Source organism: Bombina bombina, chromosome 5 (assembly GCF_027579735.1).
Source record: "Bombina bombina isolate aBomBom1 chromosome 5, aBomBom1.pri, whole genome shotgun sequence".
In the NCBI taxonomy this organism is placed as follows: Eukaryota; Metazoa; Chordata; class Amphibia; order Anura; family Bombinatoridae; genus Bombina; species Bombina bombina.
Window position 1 is genome coordinate 594,086,501 of NC_069503.1, and position 14,030 is coordinate 594,100,530.

General features: G+C 37.1%; 1 protein-coding gene across 1 annotated transcript; it reads left to right on the forward strand.

Annotated features, from left to right (window-relative positions):
* Positions 1-11,624: 11,624 nt before the first annotated feature.
* LOC128661569 (posterior protein-like) lies at positions 11,625-13,283 on the forward strand. The gene has a single exon (XM_053715811.1). It carries the CDS (start codon positions 11,625-11,627, stop codon positions 13,281-13,283), a length of 1,659 nt encoding a protein of 552 aa, XP_053571786.1.
* Positions 13,284-14,030: the final 747 nt, after the last annotated feature.

The following is a 14,030-nucleotide window of genomic DNA, read 5'->3' on the forward strand; positions in this document are numbered from 1 at the left end:
AAGATGTTACACTTATCTTTGCTGTACTTGCACATGAGGCTAGGCATTTTCTTGAACACAGAAATAGAAGCAGTCTACAAGGAACAAACAGCTAGGCATCTTCTTACCAGATCTTTTCCCCAAGCTTTCTCTTAACTATGGTATAAATTCTTGGTTTACCATATCCCTATCCTGTCTATACATGTGACAATTATTTGAAATTTAAAGGGACAACAGCTATAAATCTTAATTTGCTACTTTACAGACAGGTTCTAGAAGTTCCTCTGCAATCTACCAACTCTAGCATGAATCCTGCTCATAAACCTTTCAGGCCCAGTCCTACAGACTTATTATGAGGATTTATCAAGATGTTGAGTTGATTAGGAAGAAGGTAACATCTATTTGCTGGTTTAGAGAGACATTGGATGTCAAAAGAGTCATCTCAGTCTTTTCAGTGACATAGTGGCATAGGAGATAAATGCTGTGACTTCAGGATGAAAAACAACAGTAAGCTCACAGTGCAGAGGAATACAAGATGTTGCCCTTTGGAGGGTCTTCTTCCCAAATGTTAGCTGCAATTGGGACTACCTATGATGTCACCACATACATGCGTACTGATTTCACAATACACTAGGTAAATAGCCGCTGACGCCTGGATTTCCTATTTAAAGGGTCTGCATCTGAATGATGGGCTTTAAAAGACCATATCCACATCTCAGCCCCCAAGCCACTTACAGGGAATAACAAGATTGAATGATGAGAGTCTGACCTTTCAAATAAAAGCACCTATCTCTCCCTCGGAAGTAATATTAAACTTTTCAAGTGAAACAAGGACTTTCCCTATTTAAAACTAGTTGCAGAGGGGTGTGATGATAAACATACTTTGTCAGCACACATTAATTTGGAGCTCAAATTTCCAATTCATCCCCTCTGTGGAAGCTTGTGGGGCGCATTGGTTTGTGTGAAACGGAAGGATCCAACTCTGCATAGAGGATCTATCAACTGTGCACTGCCGACTACCTGCTTGAATCACAGACCTACCCTTGGAGGAGGACGGAGCAGTTTTTGCCTTTGTGAGCTATCCGAATGGCTAAAAAGTGTTCAAGAGGTGTGACTCACGCTTTTTAGTGCCTACCACTCTGTGAGTACCCTGTACAAATAGTAAGCAACTGCAATAAAGAAATGAATGTTTTTCAAAGTAAGCCCTTTATGGCCTTTAGGAGAGTGAGAAATCCTAGGGACTCCTTCATAAGGAGTGACTTGGGATCCCTAAAAAATAGTCAGCAAAAGATTTATAGGGCAGAAATCATTGGTGTCTTATCCCTGTTTAGGATGTACCAATTGTCATGCCATGATAAAGGGAAAAGAGTTTATGCACCCCAGAACAGGCTGCAAATACAACATAAAGGGGTACTATACGTGTGCTTCATTTATAGTTTATTTGATTAAATGTCTGTGCTCTTTGATTTATATTGGGGAGTCCACTAGAAAAGGTAGGGAAAGGATGAACCAACATAAGTCCAATGTCAGGTGTGGCAATAAAGAAGCCCCAATATCCAATCATTTCATACAAGCAGGACACAACATAAGCCAAATGCGATGGCAAATTATTGATCACGTAGGAAAACTTAGAGGTGGGGGAGACAGGGAGAAGATCCTCAAACAAAGATAAACTTACTGGATCCATTAGTATTTACCCAAGAGGGTTAAATAGGGAAATAGATTTCTCAGTGTTTATTTAACACCTTAGTGGATCTATCCACAAGGCCTGTATATTATCATTGTAATTAGATTTGATCTTAAGTTCTTATGTTCTACATATTTAGATTATTGCTGCATATAGTTCTCTGCTATGTTACCTTTCTATTAGTCTTGATTTTAATGGTATTATAGGGTTAAAGAAATTGAAGTAATAAAGAAAGGGTACCACTAGATGGAGTAATTGTGATACATGAAATGTGTTTTTTGCAAGTCTGTTTGTAATTAATTGTTAACTGATCAGCCTATATGGTGTCAATATAGGCTAAGTAATTTTATATGCATGATTAGGCCAGAAGAGCCGAAACGTTGCATCTTTGACAATAAAGGTATAAACTTTTAAGTTTGTTTGGTGTTGTGGACGTCTTGGACTTCTATATTGGTTTAGGGTTAGCAGTTAACCCCTCACCACGTGCATTATCAAATAAAATTACTACTAAAGGGAGCTGGGCTCACTTAATGACATTCTTTACATATTGTATGGAGATTTCCTGTCCATTTTGATCTGCACCATTACGGCTCCTTCTTCTGTTTTTATCTTTGATACAGTGATCGCTGCTCATTTGCGGCATTGAGCCTGGGAAAGAGACAGCAGCCGAAATCGTCCCATGATAAAAGGATGTTTCTGTGTTATATCGCTATACCGTTATTCCAGTATCTAAGGAGGACTTGAATGCATCTTGTCCCCTTTTGCTTTTTAATTTTGTTATTCTTGTTTTCCTTTTGATGTCTGCATAGTCCTTTACTAGAAGGCCTCTTTAACTTATTAATTCACATTAGTATATATAGATATTTTTAAGTATTGTTCATTACAATATAGGCACATTATATATTATTTGTCTTGTTGACATCTAGCTAGGGGCAAGTCTGACAGCTCGAGGAAGTGCGTTCCAGAGGGTTGGTGCTGCACGAGAGAAGTCCTGTAGTCTAGCATGAGAGGAGGTGATGGTAGAGGACGCAATAAGCAGTTCATTGTTGGATCTTTGGGGGGCGGACAGGAGTATATTTGTTGATGAGTGAGGACAGGTAGGGTGGGGCAGCATTGGTGAGGGCTTTGTAGGTCAGGGTGAGAATGGGGAGCCAGTGAAGAGACTCACAGAGAGGTGCAGCAGAAACAGAGCATCGAGAGAGGTGGATTAGCCTGGCAGATGCATTTAGGATGGATTGGGGGGGAGAGAGGCGGGAGAGAGGGAGGCCCGTTAGAAAATTGTTGCAGTAGTCAAGTCTGGAAATTACCAGGGAGTGGATTAGCTGTTTAGTAGTTTCAGCAATTAGAAACTGACAAATTTTGGAGATATTGCGTAGGTGGTTGCGGCAGGATGAAGAGAGCAATTGGATGTGGGGAATGAAGGACATATTTGAGTCAAGCGTGACTCCGAGTCAGCAGACTTGGGGTGATGGGGAGATAGTGGTGCCGTCAACAGTGATAGAAAAATTAGAAACTAGAGTAGAGTTAGAGGGGGGAATTAGAAGTAGTTCAGTCTTGGACATGTTTATTTTTAGGTGGTGAGAGGGAATCCAGGAGGAAATGCCAGATAAGCAGTCACTGATGTGAGAATTAACAAAAGGAGAGAGTGCAGGGGTGGAAAGGTAGATCTGAGCATCATCAGCATAGAGGTGATAGCTGAAGCCATAGCTGTTGATAAGTTTCCACAGTGAAGAAGTGTAAATAGAGAAGAGTAGAGGACCCAGGATAGAGCCTTGAGGTACTCCGACAGAAGCAATAGGGAGGAGGAGTCACCAGCAAAAGAGATGGAGAAGGATCTGTTAGAGAGATAAGAGTGAATCCAGGAGAGGGCAGTGTCACAGAGCCCAAGAGAGTTGAGAGTCTGTAGGAGAAGGGGATGGTCAACAGTGTCAAAGGCAGCAGAGAGGTCAAGTAAGATGAGTATAGAGTAGAAGCCTTTGTTTTTAGCAGAAAGGAGATTGTTTGTAACTTTGGTGAGGGCAGTCTCAGTTGAGTGTTGGGGACGGAAGCCAGATTGCAGGGGGTCGAGCAATGAGTTGGAGGACAGGAAGTGGGTTAAGCGATTGAAAACTAGTTTTTCAAGGAATTTTGAAGCTAGTGAGAGCAGTGATATGGGGCGGTAGTTTGCAGGGGAGTTATGCATTAATTTAATCTGGTGTTTCTAATTATGCCTTCAATAGGGTTAAACAGTTCCACATTTATTTATAATGATGAAAAAGAATTGACAAAAAGAAAAAGAAATATTTTTAATATTTATCAACCACTATTAATGAAAACGGCTGTTTTTGTAAGAAAAATTGATACACACTTAACTGTTTCTTTCAAGCTCAACTCACCATTAAAAAATAAAGAAACAAACAAATAAAAAAAAGCAAACCATATATTTACCAATAAAAAGTAAACCTTTTATAAAAAAATCTTATTAGTCATTAATCAATATTTATATTTTTAAAGCTGGTCATTTGTTTAAATAAATATTTGGCAACTATGCACTGTTGGTTATTTTTAGCAGTCAAAAATTCTACACGCAAAAGGCTCTCGTAATATTGAACATTTAATTATTAAATAAATAATTTCACGAAATAATGATCACTGGATACCTGCATGAGACACAATGTTCAAATTATCTTTTATTTTTTATTTAATTATGAAAATGTATGAAAGACCTCAGCAAAATAGGCTGCATAAGCCTAAAATATCTGTTTGAGTATTGAAATAAAACTAAAGCTCTTTAGGCTGAGACCAGGTGTTCAGGGGCAAAATACAGCTGGTGTGAGCTAAATAATTGAAAGGATATTCATCAAAGATCCCTCTGCTGCGCAGGAAAGCAAATCAGGTGTTTTTGATACCACTATATTAATTGCAACCTGTTTTGTGGTTCAGATGCACCTTTTGCTTATCAAACTAATATTTAATGTTTTCGAAATCATATTTAAGTTTTATTAAATTTAGTTTAAAAATATATATATTTTACTGCTGCTAACATTGCAAGATGAAACATTTCTGATGTTAATTTACTGAGGATTTATAGTATGTTATTGGGAACTTTTATGAAGTAGTATAATTAGTTAAGCTTAAACATACATATTATATGCACTTGACATTCTTTGAAAAATCATCATGAATGAAAATCTTTCTTGAGTATGATGCATTATTAGGTATATATTTTAAAATCAAAACCAGTTGCTTAAATTACTAATTTTTTATATAAATATATATATATATATATATATATATATATATATATGTGTGTGTGTGTGTGTGTGTGTGTGTGTGTGTGTTCAAAAACGAATGCACTCACAGGTCTTGTGCAAAATCAAACCAAATTTAATGGAACATTTTCGGAGAGATAATCTCCTTCATCAGCATGTCACACATGTGTAAAAAACACTCTTATATAGTGATCTAGCTAATGAAAATACAATCAAATACCTGTGAAACATTCAGTGGTACCAACGTGCTGTGTTGGAACGCAAGCTATGTGTTCCACTGTGTTGTGAAACCGGAAGTTTAATGCAACACTTTCGGTAATAGAAAAAAATGTCTGTTGTATTAAGTGAATCAAAACAATCTTAAAAAATGCAAGACAGCATCTAGAGGCAAAATGTGACCCCAATTTAGTGGCTTAATACTATAAATATGTACAAACAATAATCATATCATAACTGTTGTGTATACTGTTGTCATAGAGACTAATAATCGTGTCCAATACCCAGCTGATTTGAGAAACAAATTGCTCTATGCGATTTATACATGTTGGGGTCCTGAAATAACTTTTTCTATAGATCCTGTACAGGATATCACAAACTCAACATATATACTGTACATATTTATATGAATCTGTACATATGTAAATAAGTGCCCTGTCCACTGCAGAAAACCTATAAAACAGTAATGAATAGAGCTTTAATGAACTGATACCATGTATGTTAATACACTTAAAAAATGGTAATTTCAGAGTGTTTTGTACATGTGCAAGATAATAGATGTCCAAATTGTGTTTCCAAGGCTTTATCAAGTGCCTTGAGGTGTCAAATTTGAAAAGTCTGGTGACCGTTGCTTCTTAAATTGCAGGAAACATTGCATGTGCAAACTTGCTTCACCAAGACTCAGAAGCAGCTTGTGCTGCTTAATACATTCAGTCCACAATCTTATTTCGAAACCAAAACCTCGCCAAATTAATAAACATTTTTTTTACAATAAACAAAGTTAGAAAAAAATGTTTAATGAACAATTCCACACTATAATGCATATAAACAACACATCCTATACATATGTACCATAAACTGATATTGTCCCATCTCAAGTACATACGTTTTGCTTTCAGAAGTGAAAAGGTTTATTATTATTGTTTTTCACACGGTACAACAGTATTGATGCCAATAGAGTTTATTGTCAAAATTTACAGACTTTCAGCTGCAATGAACAAATCAAACACAAGCAATTGAAAATGATCAACGCAACAAAAGCTTCAAGTGGTTTCCCCAAATTCAATTTTTAATGAATTCTGCAGTCTCAAAATGATTTAACCCCTTCATGGCAAGAATCTTTAGTACTTAGTAGAGCACCCTTTTGCTGTTATGACCTGCTGCAAATTAGATGCATAGCTAGACACCAGATTCTGTCAGTGTTTCTGAGGAACCTTGGCCCATTCCTTATGAGCAATGGCCTCCAGTTCAGTAATTTTCTTCAAATCCCACCAGAGATTTTCTATGGGGTTTAAGTCTGGGGACTGTGATGGCCAATGTAGAATCTTCAGGACTTCTTTTGCAACCAAACCTCGGTGGAATTTGAAGTATGCTTGGGATCATTGTCCTGTTTTAATGTCCAATGACACCCAAGCTTCAGCTTCCTCACAGATGGCATGATGTTTTCTCCAAGGATTTCCTGATACTTTAATAAATCCATCTTACCTTCCACATGCTGCAGTTTTCCAGTGCCAGAAGATGCAAAGCAGCCCCAGAGCATCGCTGAGCCACCACCATGCTTAACTGTAGGTAGAGTGTTCTTTTCTGCATATGCTTCATTCTTCTTCGTCCAGACATACCGCCAAAAAGTTCCAGTTTTGTTTCATTGCTCCACAGAACAGAATCCTAAAACTTATGTGGCTTATTTATATTATATTGAGCATATTGGAGCCAGCTTTTCTTGTGCTTTTTAGTCAGTAGTAATGTAAGTCTTGGAGTTCTGGCGTGGAAACCTTCTGCGTTTAGTACTCGATTTATTGTGCAAACTGAAACCTCAGTGCCTGTTGCCACCAAATCTTGCTGCAGGTCTTTTGCAGTCACTCAAAGATTTTTCTCAACCTGCCTTCACAGAAATCTGGTTGCAGCCCTTGATAACTTCATTGTTCTGCCCGTCCAGATAGTGTAACCACTGTTCCTTTAACTTTGAACTTGCAAACTATGCTTCCAACAGTGTCTCTAGGAGCATTCAGTGCTTTAGCTATATTTTTGTATCTTGTTCCTTGTTTGTGAAGGATGATGGTCTCTTCTCTTAACTTTTTGAACCATTCTTTTGACTTTGCCATATTTCTAACATGCAGTGACACTCAACAAAACCCTAGCCAGTTCAGGTATTTGATGTGTTTTAGCTCAAGAACACCTGGTGCAACTAATGAAGCCCTTGATTAGTTGCATCAGGTGTGCATATTTCTGCTGTTGTGAGGGATTCTATTCAGAGGTTGAAAATTGCATTTTCAGTTGAATTTGGGGAAACCACTTAAAGTATTTAGAGTTAAGCTATTTTAATTGCTTTTGTTTGATTTGTTCATTGCAAACAGCTGAAAGTCTGTAAATTTTGACAATAAACCTGATTTGCAATGGAAGTTGAATACATTTGATTACAGCTGTACCTTTATTGTAAGGGATAGACCTCGGAAAGGCCAATGCATTAGTTTAACATGAAACTGGTGGGTTTCTGGTAACTTTACAATGTGAATAACTTTTAAAGGTTTATAAGGATGAGTCAGAGTCATATCATTGGAGTATCCTATGATTATGGCATAAACCAAAACTCAACAGGACCTATGGAGATGGTGGTGATTGTTTTCAATGATTAGTCAATAAAAAAGAATTTTACTTTATGCGTTTTTGTGGATCATTTTTATCATATGCTGATATTCTTCCTTATTCTGATAGATCCATTAGATCAGCAGCACTGAATATACAGGTTGCACAGGGATAAAAAACAACAACAAAAAAACACTTTGATACACTGCCTTTGTCAGCATTTTAATTTTGTTCAGATTTATGTAGTTCTGGACTCACATACAGTGATATTGTTGGAGCAGTAACATCACATGACATGCAGGGGGGAGAAACACAATCGAGTCAACGAGAGGATTACTGGTGTAGCTGAGCAGGCTGAAGGGGCTTTTAGCATGGAAGAAATGTGGACTGAGATGACTCCTTCTATAGAACAGTAAGTTTGAGTCATAAATAGCTCTCTGCTTGTCTTGTATTATTTATGGTAATGCCTGGCTTTATGTGGTAGCACTGCCAGCATTATTATAGATTTATTTCACCACTGCTTATAAAGTATCCGCTCAATTGTATGTTTTGATGTCTCCAACAAGTTTTCTAATTCTATTTTAACTAACAGTTTTAAACCATACACAAAAAATAAATTCCAGTTATTTAATTCTGGTTTTATTTGTGGAAAAAAAATACCTTAGACACTCTCTTTCTCTCTCTAAATAAACTTTTGTCATGGCTAATATCTGTAGCAAATAAAAAAGGACCCACAGTCTGGGTTTGGATGTTAACACAAAACTCTAGATAATAGTTTAGATACAAAAACAACTTTATTAGTAAAAATCCAAGAAGCGTAAAACAAAATAAATCAACAGGTCACAGATGACATTCCAAATATCAAGACAAAAATCAGAAAAGCTTGGAACTGAAGAGTAAAAACTGGTAGAAACTAAAGTCAAACAGAGGAAATTAGTCTGTCTAATTTACCTTTTAAAGTCATTTTGACTCAGTCATGATTTTACTAGAGCTACTACATATTCACAAGTGATGTATGTTGTATTTTATGAACACACCTAACTTTAATATCAGACTGTTATTTCCATGGACATTATTGAATAATGAAATGCTAAGGGACATTTGTCTACAACATCAAGGATACAAAGGGTTAAATGCACACTGACCTACAGTTACCAGTTTATCCAGTTCAGAGGTGACAAGGCAGAGATAAGTGGAAATCTGATGAACCACTGTATATAAACAATAGATCAAAAGGATACCACAGGATTCACTAAGACATTTTACAACCCAATATTTAGCATTTCAGCACAGATGGCCGTTTCATCACAGATGGTGTACAAGGCCCTGATTTTATCTCAGTTCCTATCACCAATAGCCTAAGGACGTCACATTCAACCCCCCTGATCTAATGATGTCATCTGGTCTCTGAAGAATTTATAGAGTGTGGGCTGGGCTGTGAGAAAGAATGAATGACTATATAAGTTAGCTGCCATTGTAGGCTAAGCAAGCTCTCTCTTCTCACTCACCTCTCCCCTTCCATCTCTCACTCTCCCCTTTTCCAACTTCCCTTTCCTTCCCTTACATTAGTTAGCAACTTGTTTCTATGTAAATACTTATTTTCTGTATAATAAAAGAAATAATTTCATCAAGCAGCGTCCTGATTTCCTAAGCTAAAGGTAATATTAGTGTGGAAATAGTAACTAAAAGTTAGCAGATTCTACATTTGGCACCCCAGATGGGACGTGGATAAATCGCAAAAATCCACGTTATACCACTACTAAATCTGCTAAACTGAAGTATTGGAGCCTAAAGAAGTTTTCGTGGGTAAAGGAAATTCTCAAGTACTTAAGAATCATCTCCTGAGTGTGCAACTATCACGCTGGTTCGTGAGTGCTGCCAGATCCTGAGGTTTTTCTCCAGAGACAGCTGAGATCCTGTGAAATACATCATCGGTGAGCAGACGTGCATATCCGGTGAGTATATGTTTAATTATTATTCAGCAAGTTCAAATTTTTTTGTTGTTGTTGTTGTTTTCAAGTGCTGTGAATAGTTATTGAGCTGTTTAGTTGTTCAGTAGTTTTCTAATTCTATTTTAACTAACAGTTTTAAACCATACACAAAAAATAAATTCCAGTTATTTAATTCTGGTTTTATTTGTGGAAAAAAAATACCTTAGACACTCTCTTTCTCTCTCTAAATAAACTTTTGTCATGGCTAATATCTGTAGCAAATAAAAAAGGACCCACAGTCTGGGTTTGGATGTTAACACAAAACTCTAGATAATAGTTTAGATACAAAAACAACTTTATTAGTAAAAATCCAAGAAGCGTAAAACAAAATAAATCAACAGGTCACAGATGACATTCCAAATATCAAGACAAAAATCAGAAAAGCTTGGAACTGAAGAGTAAAAACTGGTAGAAACTAAAGTCAAACAGAGGAAATTAGTCTGTCTAATTTACCTTTTAAAGTCATTTTGACTCAGTCATGATTTTACTAGAGCTACTACATATTCACAAGTGCTGTATGTTGTATTTTATGAACACACCTAACTTTAATATCAGACTGTTATTTCCATGGACATTATTGAATAATGAAATGCTAAGGGACATTTGTCTACAACATCAAGGATACAAAGGGTTAAATGCACACTGACCTACAGTTACCAGTTTATCCAGTTCAGAGGTGACAAGGCAGAGATAAGTGGAAATCTGATGAACCACTGTATATAAACAATAGATCAAAAGGATACCACAGGATTCACTAAGACATTTTACAACCCAATATTTAGCATTTCAGCACAGATGGCCGTTTCATCACAGATGGTGTACAAGGCCCTGATTTTATCTCAGTTCCTATCACCAATAGCCTAAGGACGTCACATTCAACCCCCCTGATCTAATGATGTCATCTGGTCTCTGAAGAATTTATAGAGTGTGGGCTGGGCTGTGAGAAAGAATGAATGACTATATAAGTTAGCTGCCATTGTAGGCTAAGCAAGCTCTCTCTTCTCACTCACCTCTCCCCTTCCATCTCTCACTCTCCCCTTTTCCAACTTCCCTTTCCTTCCCTTACATTAGTTAGCAACTTGTTTCTATGTAAATACTTATTTTCTGTATAATAAAAGAAATAATTTCATCAAGCAGCATCCTGATTTCCTAAGCTAAAGGTAATATTAGTGTGGAAATAGTAACTAAAAGTTAGCAGATTCTACATTTGGCACCCCAGATGGGACGTGGATAAATCGCAAAAATCCACGTTATACCACTACTAAATCTGCTAAACTGAAGTATTGGAGCCTAAAGAAGTTTTCGTGGGTAAAGGAAATTCTCAAGTACTTAAGAATCATCTTCTGAGTGTGCAACTATCACGCTGGTTCGTGAGTGCTGCCAGATCCTGAGGTTTTTCTCCAGAGACAGCTGAGATCCTGTGAAATACATCATCGGTGAGCAGACGTGCATATCCGGTGAGTATATGTTTAATTATTATTCTGCAAGTTCAAAATTTTTTGTTGTTGTTGTTGTTTTCAAGTGCTGTGAATAGTTATTGAGCTGTTTAGTTGTTCAGTAGTTGCCGGCAGAGTAGGGCTGATCACCCTTGGTGACTGAAGTACCCCTAAGATCCAAAGGGAAAAACCAGACATCTCTGAGAGGTAATTAGTTGTGTATTGCTTCAATAGGAGATCCCTCTTGGCCCGGATCTAAGATCCAGATAGGATTAGTTTGAGGGGATACGGTCAGTCATAGGAAGGAGATAATTTCACTTATAAATTTGTTGAGTCTTAGTTTGTCTTTGGCTTTTTGTTTTATTTGGTGTGTTACTCCTTGGAAAAGATTGGTAGCTTAGCTGATATCAAGTCTTTTGTTGCTGTACAATAACAGTTTAATATACTTGTTGCATTTTGTGAATTGTGCTATATAGGAAGCATGGATATTGTTGAAAGGTACATTAAGAAGTATGCCTCTGCCACATACAAAACATGTGCAGATGATCCTTTAACTCATCAGTTTAAGGATGTTTTTGTTCAGTGTGATCAGCAAAATAATAAATCCAAGCATAGATTTCTGTCTAAAAAATCAGAAAAAGAAAAGCTTAGCAATGTTTTATCTATGTTGCTTAGAATGAAAGAGATTGCTGAGAAAAAGGCGTTTGAATGGTACACAGAGAGAGTGCAGCTTGAGCAGTCTATAACTGTTGCATCTGCTTCTGTCATGGAAAATGAATGTCAATGTGATGTGCTGAGTGAGGAAGTTGACAGGCTGACTGAATTAAATAGTGAACTGGAAGAAAGGCTTGAAGAATGTGAGGAGAGGTGTATATTGAGAGAGCAACTAGTAAGCTCTATGGAAGAAAAAGAAATGCAGATAGAACATGTTGTTGCATCACTTAAGGCAGAACTGTTAGAGTCTAAATCACAGCTTTTACATAAGGAACAATGTATTTTGTCTCTGAAAGCACAGGGGATACAAGATAAATGCAACCATTACAGTAGTAGTCTAGCACATGTGTGTCCTTTAGAAGTAAATGGTACTGACAATCAAACTATAGATTTAGATGAACAGACCTCTAGCAACCCTGACAGTCCTTTGTTAACTTTAAACCAAATTCCACCTATTCTAACTCCTCAAACAATAGGTAGCAGACAACGAATAGAATTCAGACACAAGACCCCTCAATCACTAACTAATCTGAATAGTGTTACTAACCCTGTGTCCCTCACAATACAAGACCGTACTAATCTGTGCCAAATTTTAGGTAAATTTGATACAAATGCATCACCAATAAGTTTATCTAATAAATTGGAGGCTGTAATCACACAGTACAATTTGGGAAATAAAGATGCATGTGCTTTACTTAGAGCGTGGTTGCCTTACCAGCTAGCCGCACAATTAAAAGCACCAGTGGGCACACACAGAGGTATAACAGCTGATTCAAACACAAACTGGGGAAATGTAGCTGAGAGAATAAAAGAATTGCAGCGCATCATGGGTGGCCGTGATGCTAGAGGTGCTAATGCATTAGAAAATTCTAGGTTAAAGAGAGGTGATGACCCAGTTTTGTTCTGTAATGATTATTTGTCACTATATAGAGCAACTTATAATTGCCCAAACATGTCTCATGATGACATAGATTTCTTATATTCAATGGCCAATAAATGTACTGCTGTAGATTATTCCATAAAAGTAGCTCTCAGAAATGCTAATTCATACCAGACATTTATAAATATACTTAAAGATTGGATTCAAGATACAAAAGATGACAAAACACACAGGAAAATTTCTGAGATTGTGAAAAATGAGGGTAAATCAAAATTTAATGGCAAATGTTATAAATGTGGGAATACAGGCCATATCATGAGAGATTGTAGATTACAAAAAAGATATAGTGATAACAAAAAAAACTCATACAGGCCAGAACACAAAAAACCAGAACACAATAATCAGAAACAAGAGAGAAGGGAGTTCCCTGATTCAAACCCATATGGCCCATTAATTAAAGAACTTGAGAAAATGAAAACAAAAATTGCAACACAACCTGAGGAGTATGAAATTCCTCTTCCAACCAACCCTTATAGAAAACAATAGGGATGTCAGGCCCCTGTCATGTCCCTAGTATGTCATCTGCAAAGGGATAAAGGTGGCAGGCCTAGTATCCAAGGTACGGTAGGGGGCCATCGTACACAAATTCTTGTAGATACTGGTGCAGCTGTTACACTAACTGACATTAAATTGACTACTGACCCTGACAGTGACCAAATATTCCTGAAAGGTTTTGGGGGGCAACTTGTACCATCAAAACACTCAGTGCCCGTAACAGTTAAAATAGGAGACCTATTGTTGAAACACAGCTTGTGGCTTTCCCCTACACATGAGGGAACAATTATAGGATCAGATTTGATGAGAGCACATGGTTTGGTTGTAGATCTGTGTAACTGGATTTTGTGGAAGGGATCTAGGTATAAAGGAAATGTACATATAATTACTGACAATTATGGCATAGCATCAGTTAAAATTCCTGATGCTCTTGATCCTCCTTCTTTGTTACAAACTGATGACAGTATTTTAGCTGATATCTTGTTGCAGCATGGGGATGTGTGGGCTGTGTCAAAATCAGAATGTGGCAGAGTTTCTAACATGATGGTAAAGGTAGAGGGTCCTGACCCCCCTCCACAAAAACAATACAAATTCCCCACTGAAGCTATACCACATATTGAGAAAACAATTGAAAATTTATTGTCACAAAATGTCATTAGAGAATGCCAGTCCACTAATAATTCCCCATTGTGGCCAGTAAAAAAACCTAATGGTACATGGCGTCCCACAATTGATTTC

Bases quoted from the DNA above. Each gene is read 5' to 3' on its own strand.
- LOC128661569 (XM_053715811.1), top strand. From the start codon at position 11,625: ATGGATATTGTTGAAAGGTACATTAAGAAGTATGCCTCTGCCACATAC.